The 18,284-nt window shown below is 46.6% G+C and overlaps 1 protein-coding gene across 1 annotated transcript in view; it reads left to right on the plus strand.

The window, feature by feature from the left end:
- Nucleotides 1–18,284, plus strand: part of IL17RD (interleukin 17 receptor D) — a 68,578-nt gene that overhangs the window by 26,992 nt on the left and 23,302 nt on the right. Inside the window, exons 2-3 of the mRNA XM_065933446.1 lie at nt 12,083–12,140; nt 16,884–17,009. Of these exons, the coding sequence (XP_065789518.1) occupies nt 12,083–12,140; nt 16,884–17,009 (184 nt within the window). The remainder of the gene's footprint in view (nt 1–12,082; nt 12,141–16,883; nt 17,010–18,284) is intronic.

The raw sequence follows: 18,284 nt of genomic DNA on the forward strand, positions 1-18,284 counted from the left end.
TGGTAAGTGTCTGTTTCATCCTAACTTCATGATAAAACCCACTTCATGATAAAAAGCCACTACAGGCTTCTAATTTAGTTCCACCATGTTGCTTTGATTCTGGAAGCACTTCTACACAGAAAGCTGATGAAGGGGATACGGTGCATTGAGTTCTTTCTGTTGACGGGTCAAAGAGGAAGGCTGTGTATGTCACTTGCATGCCTCGCCCCCCTTGGGGGAGTAGGGATCACCACCAGCACCACCGCATCAGTGCCGTTCTCCTTGCCTTGTCTGCCTCACGCGTGTTGGCTAATTTACCTCTACACCGATCTGTGCCAATTGTCCCTGGGGAGGTGGGGCAGGGAACTCTCATTCCTGGGAACTTTGCATGCTCTCCTTCACCCACAAGGAATATTTATTTAAATCTGAAATCAACTGGGACATTGATACTCATTTTTTACCTTATGCTTTGCCCTCCTTCTCAGAGTGACATTCTGGCCATTGAAGGAAATGAAAACAAAGTTGAATAGTTTTTGGCAAACACAGTTGTTTCCTGGCCTAAATCACACAATGATTTAATTGGTATGTCATTGTGTGTGTGTTTGCATGGGAGTATTTTAATGGGAATTCCATGTGGTATCATTGGGAAGCTAGGAAAGAGAGCCTTCTGGATTTATTGCTTATAGTTTAAGGGCAGACTACTGGCTTCCATCCAAGAAGTAGGGAGACTTCAAGTTGCAGGGATCATTAGTGTTTGAATATACCCTTCCGCTCACCTACTATTTAGAAATTGGTGTGGCAAAAGGTAAAAAACCAGAACCAAAGGTAAACTGATATACTCTTTGAAACTTGCAGGGTTCATCAGAATCAACTTGTGGGGGTCTTGGCATCTTGGTGGTGACAGTCTCATTTCTCTGCTTTTACCGACATCTAACTTTTGAATCTCGAATAAGTTTTGGTATGTCTGGAGTAAGAAGTCAAAATTGTAGATTATTCTTCATTTTGGGAAACTGGGGTTTGAGATTATCCTCCCTAGTGGTTCTTGGGCAAATATTTGAGAACGTGTCCCAAGCCTAACCTAATTTGTGTGTTGACAACAGATACCAAAGATAGGAAGAAGCAGTTGAGCAGGAGTGGGAAACTCAGCCATTCCCTCCTTCTTCTGAACACTATATGAGTGTGTTCCTTCCCATTCAGCAAAGGGGGGAAAAAGAAATAAGAATTAACCACATTATAGTTTATGTTTTTAAAAAAAACTTGACTCAGTAAAAAGGACTTGACTGCAAACGGGACTTGTCACCTGTGATCTTAAAAGTGATAGAGCCTCTTCATGGGTTCAGGTGGTTAACAGCAGAAATGGTTGTCTTTTACGTTCCCACTTTAAGTTCATGAGTCCCAGAGTCTTAGAAAAAGTCTTCAGTTACTCAGTTGGAACAAATACTGGCTACAAAGGATAACAGTTGAGGCATTAATCTGGAATTTTACTTAAAACTGAGATCTTAGATTTAATCACCTCCCTCCCTTATTTGAATTTAGTTTTTTTAATTGCCAGAGTTTCCCCCTGGGTCCCTAAACCACTCCCTCTGTGGACCTGGTGTTAAGCTATCGGTAAGGCAGGCAGGTAAGAGCCTGGGTGATTTCAGGAATCCTGAAACCTCCTGAAGAACTCACATGCATATACATGGACCACAGCTCTCCCCAAATCCTCAGACATCTGTGTCCCCAAATAAAAGGCTGGAGCCTTCTGTTGGGAAGGATAAGGGTCAGTGAGAGGTTTTTAGTGGTTTGAAGCTATGTAACAACTCAGACTCCCCCCCTCCTACCCATTTTTCCGATCTGATTCGTGTTTGAAAGCCTCAGGATGTTACTCAAACCTTCAGCACGTCCTTGCATCTTGAGACCATCTTGTACTTCAGCCTGTGAGCATGCTTGAGTGGGACACGTGTGCTTAGGCGGGCCGCAGGCTGGGGGCCGGACAGCCCCTGACTCCTGTCGTCTGAGCGCTGTCATCTTTATCCGTTTTCAGCCTCCTTAATGCAGGGCAAGTAACAGGGACTCAGCAAATGTGAGTGGCCTGCCTGTAGGAGAACAACTCTAGGAAATCGACATGGAGACTTCAGACTGTTCTCAGGGAACTAAGATTTCCCCCCCAGTTGGGAGAACCAAGACTGTTGAGAATTGCCCCCGGAGTGTTTGGTGGGCTGGAGGAGCAACGGAGGTGGGGGTGGAGGAGAAGCTTGTTCACATGCTTGTTAACATTTGAGGGTCTTTGACAAAGGAAGTCTAATGCCCTGCCCCGGTCAGCCGGCGATTGCCCCCGGGAGGCCCCCGTTGTGCGCAGGAAGCCAGACACTAATGATGTTAGCCAGGGGACAAAGGCGCCCTGCCCGGGAAGGGCCTAATTGCTGTGTCCGGCTCCCAGGAGGCCAGCCTCAAGCTGCTGGGGGCTGGGCAGGATGCGCTAAGTGTTAACACCTGGAGCCACACTGCTGGCTTCCTGGTGCTTTTTTTTCTTCTTCTGTGTGACTGGGTTCAGGCACACGCGCAAGAGAGCGCACACACGTGCACACGCAGGCGTGCACACACACACACACACACACACACACACACACACACACACACTCTGGCTGCATCTCAGGGACACTTTGGGATGTGGTCTCTAACAGACTAGTTGGAAGAGTTGGATCAGGAGGTCACAGGGCTGAGAACCAGGAAGCCTGAGTCCCCCCACCCGCCCGTGGGGCTTGGTGACTATTGTTTCACCTCTGGGTGGGCTGACTCTCTTCCTTTCCTCCATGAAATCTGAGAAAGGCCAGACCTTGCAAAGAGGCAGATATATGTTGGGAAGGTCACTGGAGTTTTGGCTGAGGACATTCTAGTCAGTACGGATGGAAGAGTGCTCCCAGGGAGAAGAGAGATGAGGGTCTTTACCCCTGTTCTGAGCCCACTGGGGCCCTAGGGAGGCAGATGAGGGGTGATGGGAAGCATCTGCAGCACCCATCGGGTGTGTGTATATCTGAACCAACACCTGGAGGAGTCAGTTGTGTGTGGGGGTTGCTTCCCAGAGAAGGAGGAAGCCAAGATGCACCCCTTCATTTCTAAGTGGAGTCTCTGAATTCTTTGTGTCTAAACATGACTCTGGAAAGCGCTCAGTGGTCTCTCCAGAGCTCTGGGAATGTCCCAGAATTGTTTCTGGGGGGGAAGGTTTCCCCCAGGAATGTTTCTGGGGGAAGTGGGGTGAGGAGTGTTTCTTACAGGCGTCTCCTCGGGGCTCTAGAAACCCTTTCCCCTTAACAGCAAAGGGGTCATCAGCAATTAAAAGTGAAGACCTCCTTCTACGGCAGGAGCGCTGCTGGGATGGCCTTAGTGGCTCATTTCCGGCAACCGGCCAAGCAGCCCTGGATCCTGAGCCTGGTCCCTCCCGAAAGCAGGCGATGGGAGGTGGCCTGGAGCACAGGGGACTGCCTTGGGTTTTTGCAGCCAGAGACAGGAAAATTTAAAAAGGATGCTGGATGGCTGTGAAGGGGGGAAGGCCCCAAGTAGCTTATGAAAAGGGGTCTAATGTTGACTTGCTGCTTCCCGCTGTTATTTTAAGGTTTTTCTGTCCAAGACCACCAGGTGGACAGAAATAATAGGCCGACAAAAGGGGTCGCCTTGCTTTATAGCGCAGCCTGTGATGTTTCAATTAGCACTAAAACCTGAGAGGGCAGCCTTCCATAATCTGCGAAGATGTGAAATCCACCTTGAAGGAAGCACATGTGTGGGGCATGCTGGGGACTGGCCTCGCCGGAGGAGTCTGGGTCCCATGGCAACGCCACGGTCCCCCATTTCTGCAGGCATCTGTGCTGTAAAAGCAGAATTCCAGATGTGATAGAGCGTTTGGAGGCTCCGTCCCCCGGCCTCGAAAACTGTATTTGAAGTCGGCACAATTCAGTCCTCTCTCTCTGTGTGGTCCTAAGGCTTTTTATTAGTAGTTTTGTTTTGATCCGAACATTTCCTCTGAGCTTAGGCATAACAATCATGTTTATAGCTTTAATTTTTTCCTCTGCTGTCTAATCACTATTTTGCCCTCGCAGGAAGATACTTTTCTTGGGCTTCTGGAGTGAAGTCTTTGTAGCCGCCTTTCCGAGTTAAGTTGAGGGCGAGCTGGTAGCCGATTGGCCGGGTGTGTGCTCGGGTGGCTGGTGTTTGCATCCCCCTCGTACCCGGTATTTACAGAAAACCAGGTTATGTGTGTCCACGCGTTGCCCATGTGTGCTTTTGAAACTGCAAATATGTTGATGGTTACCTTAAGGATGCTGGTGCTTTAACATGCGGTTCTCATTTGTGTGGATGGGAGTGGTGTGTGCAAGTGGAGGGGAGAGGCCTGGCTCTTCGTCCAGAGGCATGTTTTATAGCTTGCTTTTAACGTTTGGAGAACTGGAAAAATGGAACAATCCTGTCTATTTGCGAGTATCAGCCATGAGAGAACACACCGCCCAGATTCTTAACAGACTCATTGGAAAAAGTACTTGGGGTTTTGCTTTGTGAAAACCAGGGCGGCTGCAGAGTTTTGTTTTGTTTTTAAACAAGAGGAAAAAAGTCAGCATGCACGTGTGTGTGTGTGTGTGTGTGTGTTGATATCTGGGCTTTTACTGTATTTGCATGTTCCAGTGGCAAGGTAAAGAGAAAATTATGAAGTCTGCAGCAAGGAAGGTTATATTAAAATGTATTCAGTCCCATTTAGGCCATCACCATGTAGAAAAGTTGCTGTCATACTGCAATAAATAAATGTATCAAGTCAACACTTTGTACACTTTAAACTTACACAGCATTATATGTCAATGATATTTCAAAAAAAAAAGATAAAAAAAGAAAAACTGAGAAACAACGCACATAAATGCCCTCCCACACTTCTGTCTTTAGTGAATGGATTTCTTTTTCCAGGGCGGGCATGGAGGAAGGGCGAAAGAGGGAAAAGACGCTCAGATGAAAACTAGAGCTTTCAGTTTGATAAGCAGGACACATGGTAACTTGGCATAGGTTGGCTCCGTGTTAGAGCTCAGAAACAATTGTCCCTTCAGCTTTCCTTCGGGGAGCGTGAAATTAGGAACATGTGTGCAATGATTAGCAACATGTCAGAGATGAATCATGATTACGGCTTTGGTCTGGTGCACAGGCGATGCTGTGGAGAAGTTATTTCCTACCTCCTCCAGCAAATCTCTCTAATTAGCTTAAGATCTCCGGGTCTTTTTGGGCCGACGTGGTAATTGCTGGTGGGAACCCACCGGCTCTCCCCCCACAGAGCTTGTGTGTTCCCCACTAGACATCTGAGCCCTCACCTCCCTAAAGCAGACAGCTGGCTGGCACCCCGCGAGTCTGAAGTTGGTTGCTTCTAGATGGGGAGTGGGAGAGAACAGCTCCTGGGAATGTGGCGTGAATATCTCGGATAGATAGATCCGGGCCCAAGCTGGCTTTGTGATTTATTCTCCCTGTGTTTTGGGTTTGCCAGCATTCTCCTCGGCTTACATCACCTGGGGCTTCTCTGCCTTTGCTGTTTTTTTTTTTTTTTTTTTTTTTTTTTAAAAACTAAAGGTTTGAACTGAAGTAAGTGGGATCTGTCTTCATTTATGAAACCCTCTGAACCCACATGAACTACATTGACCCCATGTTCTGCTTCTTGCCCTCGTGATGTCCACTGGTCACAAGCAAAAACGTCACTCCCCTTGTGCATTTTAAGTTTCACAAAGCTGTCTGCTATCTTTTTAATCTCATTGACACGCTTGTAAACTCACGGTGAAGGAAATGTTATGTACAATAGGATGTTTGAGTTGCCCATAATTTTAAGTAGTTACTTGGTTGGTGTGCCTTTAAAAAAAATCTTTTCAGGGACTTCCTTGGCAGTCCAGTGGTTAAGACTTCAGGCTCCCAATGCAGGGGGGTGCAGGTTCAATCCCTGGTCAGGGAACTAAGATCCTGCCTGCCTGCCGGACATCACGCGCCCCCCCCCCCCCAAAAAAAAACATCCTTTCAGTTCTTCCTGACAAATGCTCTTATTCAAAATTTCCCCTAATCTCAGTTCACTGAAACTTCAGTAGCTTTCTTAAAGTTCCTTCACCACAATTGATTTGAAGGCAGTCTCACGTAGGCCTTACCGTTTGGCCTGTCTTCCATCGGAAAGGGGGCACTATATAAATCAGCATGATCCTTTTCAAAATGTATTTTTCCAAAGCTGTTTTCGAGCTGGAATGGGAATGTTGCTCTGGAAAGTTGGTGTTTTCAAAAGGCCTGGAATCCCCAGGGCCCCCCAGGAAACTGGCCAGCTGTTGGCCCCTGGTGGCAATGCTGGCTGCTCTGTATGGGGTCCCGCCCCGTGGCTGAATTTTGAGTCCAGGCCATTGTTTTTTTTTTTTTTTTTTTTGCCATCTGGGTGGAGCATGGTGTAGGTTTTTGCCTTTTTAATTTTATTCCTTTCGAGCACTTAAGGGTGTTCCTTCCTCTCCCGCTTCCAGAGTAAAAGCTGTTTATCCCTTCTCTTTGCGTTTGCTGCTTCTTTCTCTGCTTAGCATAGAGGGATCACAGCCCAACTGAGGTGCCCCGGCTTGGCTCCTTACCTCGCATGGGAACAAATTAAAAGCTGCCGTTAGTGGTTAGTTAACTAAGAATGTGACACCCTGAGGTCACAGCACTGGCATTTTTAAGTAATAGGCAACAAGCAAGTATTCTTAATTTTCAGCTCATTAAATATCAAAATGGGTGTAGTAGGTAAAAGCTCAGAATTGTTTCCTGAAGAAAGAGCTTCCGAAGCTGTTGACCAGCTTTGTGAGTGGCCTCCTCTGTGCTCTCTAACGGCGGCCCTGACTGTAAGCCCTTAAGGCCCCCTGTCACACCAAGCTAGGACCTCCTGGGCTCCTGGGTGTATAACTGACTCGATTATGCATGCATTCATTATGATGAAAAGCTGATAATTGTCAGGGGCAAGGGCTGACCATGTCCTCGGCCCTGGGCTCTGGGGCCTGACCTAGTCACTTTGCCTTGAGTTTCTCCCCATTTGAGCAGGAGTGGAGTCTCTGGGTGGCCCAGCTCCCGCCACAAGCAGCAGCAGAACTCAGTCCTGTCTGCTGGTTGGTGCCTCCTTCCACCTCGCTCTGCCCTGCACGGCTGCTGCTACTCCCACCGTGCCCCCAGATCTGGCTGCTGGAAACCTCATACCTGGAAATGCCACTTCCTCTGGGCACCCCCCTTCCTCCCTCGAGTGTCCCCTCATAGCATAGCTCTCACTGTGTTTATTAGGGCAGGAGTCTTCTCAGGAATCATGACACAACCATTGCCGCCTGTGAAATAACTGTTTCAATATGTGCCAGGTACCGTGCAGAGCACTTGACACATATCAATCATCTCACGTGGTCCCCACACCAGTCCTTTCCAAGGAGCTTGATTCCAGCATTTTACAGCACTGAGAAATGAGGCTCAGAAAGGTTGAGGAGCTTGCCCAAGGTCACACAGCTGGAAAGTGAGGAGATCTGCAGACACCTCTGGCAATCGCAGCCCGCATTCTCTTAACCATTCTTCTACTCCAGAGGAGCCCCTGCATGGACGCGTCTGTGTAGGATGGCAAAATCTACAGGAGCAGTGCTCACGGATCAGGGTTCCGCATCTGCCTGAAGAGGGGGTGGGAGAGGAAGCAGTGAGAGTGATCGGTCAGCAGGAAGGGAGAATGACAGCACGTGTGTGTGTGTGTGTGTGTGTGTGTGTGTGGCATTGAGAGGCAGTTCATCCACGTGGCAGCTGAAATTATGTAAGTCATTAGCTTTCAATTGCTGCTGTAATAAAAAGTTACTACCGTACAACAGCGTAACCCAACTATATTCCAATATGAAGAAGCAAATGACAGCCCACTCCAGTATTCTTGCCTAGAAAATTCCATAGATAGAGGAGCCTGGCGGGCTACAGTCCATGGGATTGCAGTTGGACACGCCTGAGCATGCGCGTATGTTCACACATGCATACTCCAGTAAAAATTAATTTTAAAAAGTTACCACCAACTTATTGACTTAAAATAATGCAAACTTATTATCTTATAGCTCTTGACATCAGAACTCCAAAATGAATCTTCTGGGGCTGAAATCAAGGTGTCAGTGGCCTCCATCTGGAGGCTCTGGGGGGAGAATCCATTCCTTGCCTTTTCCAGCATCTAGTGGCTGAACTAACTGCATTCCTCAGCTTAATAACCCCTTCTTCCTCCATCTTCCAAACCAGTAGTATAAGATCTTTAAATCATCTTTAAAGCATCTCTCTGCCTCTCTGCCTTCTATGTCCATTGTCCTGTCTCCTCTGACTTACCATCCCATCTCCCTCTTCTAAGGACCTTTGTGATTATTATTAGGCTCACCTGGGTAAATCAGACTACTTTCCCCTACATTTCAAGATCCTGAAACTTAATTGTACTGCCCCTTTGTTACGTAGAGTAACATATTCATGCATTCTGGAGCGCGTATGTGGATGTGTTGCCAAGGTGCTTGTTCTTCTGTCTACCACCAACTGTAAGAAAACCAGTGCTCTGTGGGCCAGCCTGGCGCACTGATGCTCAGGCGGGTCCTGGGACTCTGGAGCAGCTGAAGCATTTCTCGGGTGTGAGCTGAGGACAGCCTGGTGGAGTGTCTCTCTGAGGCATGTGCTGGGAAGTTGTGTACTTGATGACGTCTCAGCGTGAAAAATCTTTGCAGCTCACACAGGAGCCCGTGCCTCCTGCTCGCACGATCAGCCTTGGTTGATCACATGGTCTTTTTATTTCTGATCTTCTGTGGAATTAGGATGACCACCTTGCCTCTGCATTCAGAGAAGTGCTATGCCGGTCAGATTGTGGGGATGGGTCACTGTGTTCCCATCGAGTGAAGTGCATGGGCAGGGACTTCCTTGGTGGTCTGGTGGCCAAGTGTCCGAGCTCCCAATGCAGGCGGGCCTGGGTTTGATCCCTGGTCAGGGAACTATATCCCACGTGCCACAACTAAAAGATCCTACGTGTCGCAGCTAAGACCCAGAACCTGCCAAATAAATAAACAAGTAAGTAAATAAGTATATTTAAAAAAAAAAAAAGTGTGTAGGCAAGCTGATGTGTCAGGAAGACAGTGTGAGAGGGACTAGGCTAAGGTGAGAAGCCATAGAGGAGCGGGCCCCGGGTGAAAGGAAGGGCATTCAGGGAATATGTGTGTCCCCAGAACGTATAGTGAGCAGTCGTGTAGGCCCAGAACAAGGTGGGAGGCGGGGAGAGGAGTGATTGACAGGGTAGGCAGGGGCCACGTCAGGAATGGTCGAAGTGGGGCAGGGAGCCATCGGTGGGCTTGGAGCAGAATGAGGGCAGATTTGCATGTCAGGAGGTCACCTTGGTGGCCAGAGGCCATGCCCCACCCTCTGCCGCCTGCCCCAGGTCAGGACCCAGGACTGGTTCTTGGCCGAGTGCTCTTCGAAGAAGGTGGAATGTTCAGTTGGTGGTGAGTGGATGCTACAGGCAAGCCTCATTGTCCTTTGAGGCCAGGCCCCTGGGCCTGCCTCTGAGCAGCTTCACCCACATCACAGAGCCCTTATTTACAGTGATTTTGGTTTCTGAATACAGAATATAGCCCCTCTCACTGTCTTGGTCTCCTTTCCATAGTGCATTCATGGCAAGTGCCCAATGAATATCTTAAAAACGTTGCAATAGAAATATAGGGAGAACAAGAGCAAAATGAAAAGCTGATGTGATTGGTCACCAGAGTCCTACACGCCTCAGGGCATGCTATTAAAATGGAATGCATTTCCTTTTTGAAAAATGCTTCCTCTGCATGGCTTCGTGTGGCCCTCCTCAAACTCCCATCTCAGAGGAAAGAATTGTCTTTTAATAAAAAGACAAGTTGAGGAGACTCAGACGCAGTGGAGTGAGGTGGTTTGCCCTTGGTCCCAGCTAGAGGATGAAGGATTAAGGTACTTTCATTGGCCCCTGGATTACATTTTTTTCTTTCCCTCTCCTGAGACTCCCCTTTCCTCTCCATTCTAGCCCAGTTATTCTTCCCTCTTTTAAACTTCTGGTACGCAGTGTTCTTACCCTGGGTTTATCCTTTCTGGCGCACTGTTTGTGACATTTCATACACCGTGTGCTTATTTATGGCCCTGTTACCATAGCTACATAGACCTTGTATGCCTTCTATACTGAGAGTTCTTGGAGGGTCAGGGTGTGATTTGAGATTTGTCTATATGTGCTGTGTGTGATTTGCATTCTTTGAATGAATGAACCACTTTGCTCTCAAGGGTAGGGATAATGACTTTCATTCACCACTGTACCTCGTATAACATTTGACTCATAGTAGATGTGTGTCAGCCGCTCACTCATGTGACCCCATGGACTATAGCCCACCAGGCTCCTCTGTCCATGGGATTCTCCAAGCAAGAATACTGGAGTGGGTTGCCATTCCCTTCTCCAGGGGATCTTCCCAACCCAGGGATTGAATCCTGGCATCCTGCATTGAAGATAGATTCTTTACCATCTGAGCCACCAGGGAATCCAAGTGAAGTTTGGTCCTGGGGTTTTGTATGGGAGGCGAAGGGTATGGCTTGGCTGTCTTGGGGGTCCTAAGACCTAGGGGGCATGGAGGTGTTGTATCCTCTACTTCCTGGTCTCCTTCTGGTCGTGGTGCTCTGGTTGTGGCCATCTATAAGTTGGGCATCTTCCAGTTGCAGACTGTGGGCCTATCTCTAATCAGCAATAGAGGCATTTAAGGTTTGAGTAAGGTATTAACACCTTGCAAAGTGTTTCAACTCAGATGAGGAATTCTGGAATCTCATACATACGTGGAAGGGAGGATGGAAGGAGGATAGCTGGAGAAGGAAGGTGAACCAGGAAGAAGGGGAGGGGAACCCCAGCTGATCATGGAGCTCACGCACCATGATGATTTAGATTTTCTGTTAACCGTTTCTTCCTCACTTTAATTAGAACGAGGTGTGTCCATCCCTTTCTGCACGGCTGTGCTTTCCCAAGGTCTGTGTTTATCTGAGCCCAGGGATACAGTTTCAGTGGGTGTGCCTGGCCTCAGGATAAGCCGAGTGAACATGTCTGTACCATATGGATGTGCTGGGACTGTGGCCTGAGACCCTGGGCTCCGTCAGAAGGGTTCCGCACATTGCGTCTCAGTGTAACAACTGCCCATTAAATACCAGACTGCCAGCATATGGTTTTCCCCAGCATCCTCCTCGTCGGGTGGAAATTGTAGCTGTGTGGTTAGAATATTTTCCCATCAGTTAGCATCTAAGAATTAACATTTTGTGTAGGGGGGAGAATCCTGCAATTCACGCTGAATGGTGCACTTGCTGATGGTTACAGAAACGGTTAAACCAGAGTCTTAGCTGATCTTTCCCATGGTGGATAAGTGGTGGGTCAGGAAAAGGCGGGGCCGCCAGGAGGATGCCGGGGCTCCCGTGTGGATGCTGTAATTAAAGTGGGAAGTCTGGCGGAGCTGTTAGCCCTGCTATTAGGAGTGCAGATGGCTAGCGGCCACATCACTGGGAGTCAGAGGTAGACCTTTTAAAGTCCTTTCTTTTTCTTTTATGACCCATCATCTATGTTCCAAGCATAGGTATGGAGGCAGTGAAGAATTTTCTCATTAAAAGTAACAGCTTATTCCCACACTCATTCCCGCTCTTGGAATGAAAAACCTGTTTCCTCGAACTTTAGGAATTGCCTATCTGTCGTGGCTTAATAGGGCTTTTGGACGAGAGTGTCTGGTAGGCAAATTTTATAACCAATCAGTGCTCAAAAGTGGATCCAACTGGATGGGCTCCAGCTGGCAGCTCATGGTCTCTCTCTCTCTCCCAATTTTACTGTTAATGAATTATTATTTAACCCCCAAACACAGAGCAGCCTGCTGCTATTGTTTCAGGGGAAGTGAGTACCCCTCATCCCTGTGGCCTGGCAGTTAGGCACCTCCTGGGCTGGAGGGAGTTGGGCGGGGGGCCACGAAGAGTGTGGATGTTGCTCGGTGACTGGCGTGACTCTGGGCCTCTGCGATCATGTGTGCGTTTTGACCCCATGTGGATCTGGGCTGGAAAAGCAAGTTGACTTCACTCCTCCTCATGTTCTCCTGTTTTCCCACAGGGAGTGGGGCCGGCCAGCAGAAACAGCGGGCTGCACAACATCACTTTCAGATATGACAGTAAGTAAACGACTTGACCGCTGCAGAACAGAGCCCCCTCAGTGATCTAAAGCTTGCACGGTCGTGCTTAATCGGGGACCCTGCAGGTCCTCGAGTGGGGGATTTCCCGAACTTGCTCAGGTTTGTCAACAGAGCCGAAGCACCTCAGACTCATCTAAGCCACCCAAGTATTTCAGAGCTTGAACGGGTTGGTTGTCCTCCAGAGTGCTAAGAGCAGCTGTGCGGGGAGACCTCCCCTGCTTTCCTCAGGAGATAGCCGTATCCTTAGGAACAACCCAGATGCCCTTGGGCCCAGTAGGGGTCACATGAGCAAAGCACCCCAAGCACAGGATGCTTGAGAGTGATGGGGACCGTGGTAAGCCGGACAGCCCGTGTCTGGTCCTAGAGGAGCACTGGGTCCTCCATACCAGCTCAGTCAGATGTGGTTTCCAAGAGGAGTGGGGAATTTGATTTCTTTTAGTTTGAGCATTCTGGCGGGGGAGGCATGCTGTGTGGCATTCAGGGACCTTAGTTCCCCGACCAAGGATTAAACCTTATGCCCCCTGCGTTGGGAGTACAAAATCTTAACCACTGGACCACCAAGGGAAGTCCCAGCATGGACTTAAAAAATATATATATTGTATATTACCATATGTAAAATAGATGACCAGTGCAAGTTTGATGCATGAAGCAGAGCACTCAAAGCAGGTGCTCTGGGAGAAACCAGAGGGATGGGGTAGGGAGGGAGGTGCGAGGGGAGGTTCAGGATAAGGGATCATGTGTCCACCCAGGGTTGATTCATGTCGATACATGGCAAAAACCACCACAATATTGTAATTATCCTCCAATTAAATAAATTAATTAAAATATATATATTGGCATTTACTTAAAAGTTTTCACAAACACAGAGTGGGCCGAGTGAATCTGTGTCTCAGACGGGCCCGGGCGTCTCCAGGCAGCCACCTCTGATGGGGGCCTGAGTTCTCACCCCATCCCCCACCTCATCAGCCGTGAACGATGACCAACGACTGCACTTTTCCAAACCGCAGTTTTCTCATCAAGTGAAGTAATGATTAACTTCCTCAGCACCATTCTGAGACTTAAGTGAGGTAATGCGTATACCTGCTCATCTCAGGATCTGTCCTCAGTGTGCATTCAGTAACTAATATGTTACTATTAGAAGTCATTCCAACTGGAACTGGAACCCAAGCACCTTTTGGGGCCCTTCTGTCAAGGAATTGTGACTTTTTCTGGCCAAATTGTTTCCTTGAGGGCAGGTTGGGTTTTTTTTTTTTTTTTTTTTTCTGATGAAGCATGTAGAACCCCCTCTGAGCATCTGCTTTCATGCCCTAGAAGGTAATTATATAGAATTATGAGCAATTTTAGCCTTACGAGCCATAATTTATAGGTAAGAATGTTGACAGGAAGGAGATTGATTCATATTAGTGACTCCTGATGTTTGATTCGTCTCTTGGAGAGAATTATGAGTAAGGGCTGTAGGTCACACTGAGGTCTTTGGAATCAACACGACTAAAGCAGGGTTTTTGAGATCATGTGTGCAACCTAACAATTTTAAATACAAGTGTGGATGTCAAGTTCATGCCCACAGTCGCTGACATGGGTACTTTCACTGATGAGGATTTAACATGGGAAACTCAGATACTTCACGTCCATGATGCATGCATGTTCTGGGTAAATGCTAGATGCTTAGGAAAGATTTACAAGTCCATGAGACTTGATTCAGCTAAGTAAAGACGTGTAAGGGATCTTTCTTTAGATTCGAAAGTTAATTTCTAATAATATGTTCTTGGTCCTGGTAGATCTTGTATTACATTCAAAGTTCAAAACTTTCCGGTCAGCTGCAAACAACTATTTGCATCTCTAATTTAATATGGGGTTTTGTGAAAGAGGATCCATACCTATAAAACTTAAAATGCCTTAGTGTTTCCTTCATGGGACTAGATACATGGCACCCATGCAAATGTCTATCTCTTGGTCATTATTTTCTTTCTGATTCCTTGGCATTTAATTAGAATTTAATTCACAACTCAACTCCTGAGACATCTGAAGCTAGGTTGCATTTTGGCCAAATGTCATTTGGGCATAATTATTTTGTAACCAGAATCCAAAATGTTAGAGTTGCTAATAATTGGATCCAGGCTGTGCAAAAATACTTAGTTATTGTTTTCCATTGAAAAAGATAATTTATTTCTCCCACAAGAAGTTCCTGTTACTGCTCTGTTGACTGGTTACTAGTTCTGTTTGAAATAGCTAAGAACCAATTATCAAGTTTTCACTAAAAGTATTAAACTACAGAAATGTTACTTTTCTATTCCTTTGCTATTTAATGTTAGAAAGAAAGAAAATGTCTTGCCTTTAAGTCAAAACCAGCTCTCAGATCTTGCCTCCTTTCACATTGGATTTCTTGTTTCTTCTTCAGGCTCTGAGGGGGTAATGCCTGAATAGGTTATAATACATTTTTTTTTTTAATTCATAGACTTTATATTTGCATAATTGTATTTGCAGAAACCCAGAGAATGCCGATTTTGACATTAGAAATGAAAAAAGAGGAAAGAAAAAGAATGACTTACTTTTGTCCATGAATCTTTTCCTAAAGCTGTTGGAAGTCAAAAGTTTTCTTGCATTATGTACTGTGCTGTGCTAAGTTAGTTCAGTTGTGTCCGACTCTTTGGGACCGTATGGACCTTAGCCTGGCAGACTTCTCTGTCCATGGGACTCTCCAGGCAAGAATACTGGAGTGGGTTGCCGTCCCCTTCTCCAGGGGATCTTCCTGACTCAGGGATCAATCAAACTTGTGTCCCTCATGTCTCCTGCATTGGCAAGTGAGTTCTTTCCCACAAGTGCCACCTGGAAGGCCCCTTCTTTCATTGTTGATCTCAATAAATGAAAATGTCTGAACTTTATATATAGGGTGGGATTTTGTCTTCTTTTTTTTTTTTTTATTGAGAAGCTGGCCTCAGCCAGGATTTCTGCCAGTTAATACCTCTGACTCAGAACTTATTTTTTAGTCCAGCTTTGTGCTGGATTTAGAACAGCAAGAGCCTTTTGTGTGAGCCCTCAGAGGTGGTGTTGCGTCCTGGCCTTGGGCTGATCACTGGCAACACAGCAAGCCACTCAGGCGATCCTTGTAGCTACAGTTTCCTTGTTTGTTCAATGTGTGTGTTAAACCAGGTGTTTCAACAGTTTTTCCCCCTGCTTTAAAGTTCTCGTCTATCTAGAGAACACGTGTAGAACACTTTGAGAGTGAATTTTCATCAGAAGTAGAATTTGGTTTTGTTAATCATTAACATCTTTTCAAAAGTAATGCTGAAATGTAGAGGTGATTGCTTTTGAAGCAGATGGAGTTTGCAGAAGGGAGTGTGCCTTCTGTAGGAGTGAGGCGAAAAAGCAGAACTCAGAGCAGAGTGGAAGATGGAGTTTCAAATAGGAGGGGGTGTTTTCAGTGCATGAGTGTTGTGCCCTTATAAGAAGTTTTAAAAGAATATCATGTGCACGTTAAAAGGCTTGCAAAAGTATCCATTAGATGTTAGCAGTTACTTCTGTGTGGTGGGAGCTTATGGATGACTTCTACGTTTATCTCATATTCTTTTGCGGCTTTCAGATATCTCGTGAATGTTTTTTGTCATAAAAAGTGGGAAATGTGTGGTATAGTTTATGGGGAGGGGGAATGGCAGTGCCACAAACTCACCAAGCTTCTTAGAAAATACCTCTGAATACCTCACTCCCAAAACCACCTGACTTCCGAGAGGGTAATGAGTAGGTTTGAAATCTGATGGAAGACCTTTTGCATCATATACTAAAAAAAGTCTTCAAGCTTAATCACTGGAAAGGAATATCGATAAAGTAGTGTAATTCTGACGTCTGTAGTGAAGGCTGGCGGCTCCCCCTGCACGCGTGGCTGAAACAGCCTGCAGCCATCCTCTGAGGTCCCCGCCTGGGTCTGGCTGGATGCTTCGGGCAGCTTTTTTAGGATCGTGCAGACTTTGAAAGTGTACTTAGCAATTCCAGGTGGCACAGCTGCTACACGGGCAGGTGGCAATGAGTCACGTCCTCAGACAAAATCAAAGAATCAGTGGTTTTCGTTTTTTTCAAGCACCATGGGAGTGTTTGGATTCAGTGGGTATTGTGGGTGTCTTTGATGAGGTAGTGTTGGGAACAAAAGTTGTACCTTTGTCATGCTAGTTAACGTCCAAGGTGCTCTGCTTATCACTAAATCACTTAGTCCCTTTGGCAGGTCCTAATTGGATTCTTTAACAGCCTGGCTGTGAATGACGCCCCCACAAGTTCACATCCTCCTAAGAGTTCCTCTTTCCCACTCATCTTGCCCTCTTGGCTTCTTCTGAAAAAGAACAAACCCCAGATTACTTAGTCATTGTTTGGTTTCAGATCACTCTGTAACATTGGAAAAATTTTGAACTAACCTATTACTGATTTAGGTAAACCGTCAGAGTAGTAAAAAAGTGAATGCCTGATACAGCAAACTCCAGACCTTACATAATCCTCCAACCACTTTAACTCAAAAGTGAGGGGGTGTTGGTGTTATACATAAACCCCACAGCAGCATCTTACAGTTTTCCCAACAGCTAAACTTTGTTGTCATCTGTGGGCTTTGAGGCACACATCTTTAAACAGAGTAGATTTGGCTAACTCTGAGCATGCTCTGTGTAATTTGAGAAGATGAATTTAGAAAAAGAAAGAAACACATTTTTAAATCTAACTGTCTTCGTTCTCCCAACCCTCCAGACTGCACCACTTACTTGAATCCGGTAGGCAAGCACGTGATCGCTGACGCCCAGAACATCACCATCAGTCAGTATGCCTGCCACGACCAAGTGGCTGTCACCATTCTCTGGTCCCCCGGGGCCCTCGGTAAGTGGTCCACGTGGAGTCTACGATGGTGGGTGGTACCCAATCCGGAGGTCCTAAGTGCAGTGGCCTCCTGGGGCCAAGTAGGTCTTGACACAAGTGTGGCTTAGGTGTGCCTCTGCACAGACACTACTTGATTGTAACTCTTGCTGCGCATGCACACAGCTTCATGCTGTGCTTCATGGCTCATCTTTTGTTCCCTTGGCTGTTGTCGAGAGAGATGTAGGTTTGTAAAATAATAGTGTGTGAATGGTAAATGTCCCTGAGGTCTTTGCTTGTGTGTCTCAGCAGGAGTGGGGGGATGAGTGGCCTATCCAAGAATGTAATGGATTCAGGATCCCGCATTTCTTTGGCCACATGGAAATGTACCGGCCTAGCCTTGGCACATTTTGTGAGTTGTCAGGACAACCCCAGTTTTCAGGAGAAATCATGGAATCAACAATTTTTAAATGTTGGAAATGAACTGAATTTATATTTGAATTGTATGGACTGAAAAAAAAGCCAAAGAAACTAAACAGAAAACAACAACAACAAACCTACATTATCTGGCCAGATTCAAGTTAGGGCTGAATCTGCTTGTCCTCTTTAATGAATTGATGATGCCCAGGATAGGATGGGGTAGTTGAGTGTGGGACATGGAGAGAGCTCATTTGTTCAGATGGGCCTGGGTTTGAACCCAGGATGAGCTATCCAGTGGCACTTGTAGTAAAGAATCCATCTGCCGCTGTGGGAGATGCAAGAGACACAGGTTCAGTCCCTGGGTCAGGAAGATTCCCCTGGAGAAGGAAACGGCAACCCACTCCAGTATTCTTGCCTGGAAAAATCCCATGTGAAGAAGAACCTGGCAGTCTACAGTCCATGGGGTTGCCAAGAATCAGACACGACAGTGTGCACTCACATACACACAAATTAAGAGAAGCATTTAAACCTATCTGAGCCTCAGCTTCCCCATCTGAGGCATATGACTTTCTCCTCATTTAAGAGTTAACAGAGTGGATACATGTATATGTATAACTGATTCACTTTGCTATTCAGCAGAAGCTAATACAACATTATAAATCAACTACAACTGAGAGACTTCACTTCACTCACTTCACTCACTTCATACTTTCTCACTGGAGAAGGAAATGGCAACCTGCTCCAGTATTCTTGCCTGGAGAACCCCATGGACAGAGGAGCCTGGCGGGCCATGGTCCATGGGGTTGCAGAGAGTTGGACACGACTGAAGTGACTAAGCACGCATACTCCAAAAAAATTGCAAAAATTATTGAATGGAAA

Source organism: Muntiacus reevesi, chromosome 4 (genome assembly GCF_963930625.1).
Source record: "Muntiacus reevesi chromosome 4, mMunRee1.1, whole genome shotgun sequence".
NCBI classification, from domain to species: Eukaryota; Metazoa; Chordata; class Mammalia; order Artiodactyla; family Cervidae; genus Muntiacus; species Muntiacus reevesi.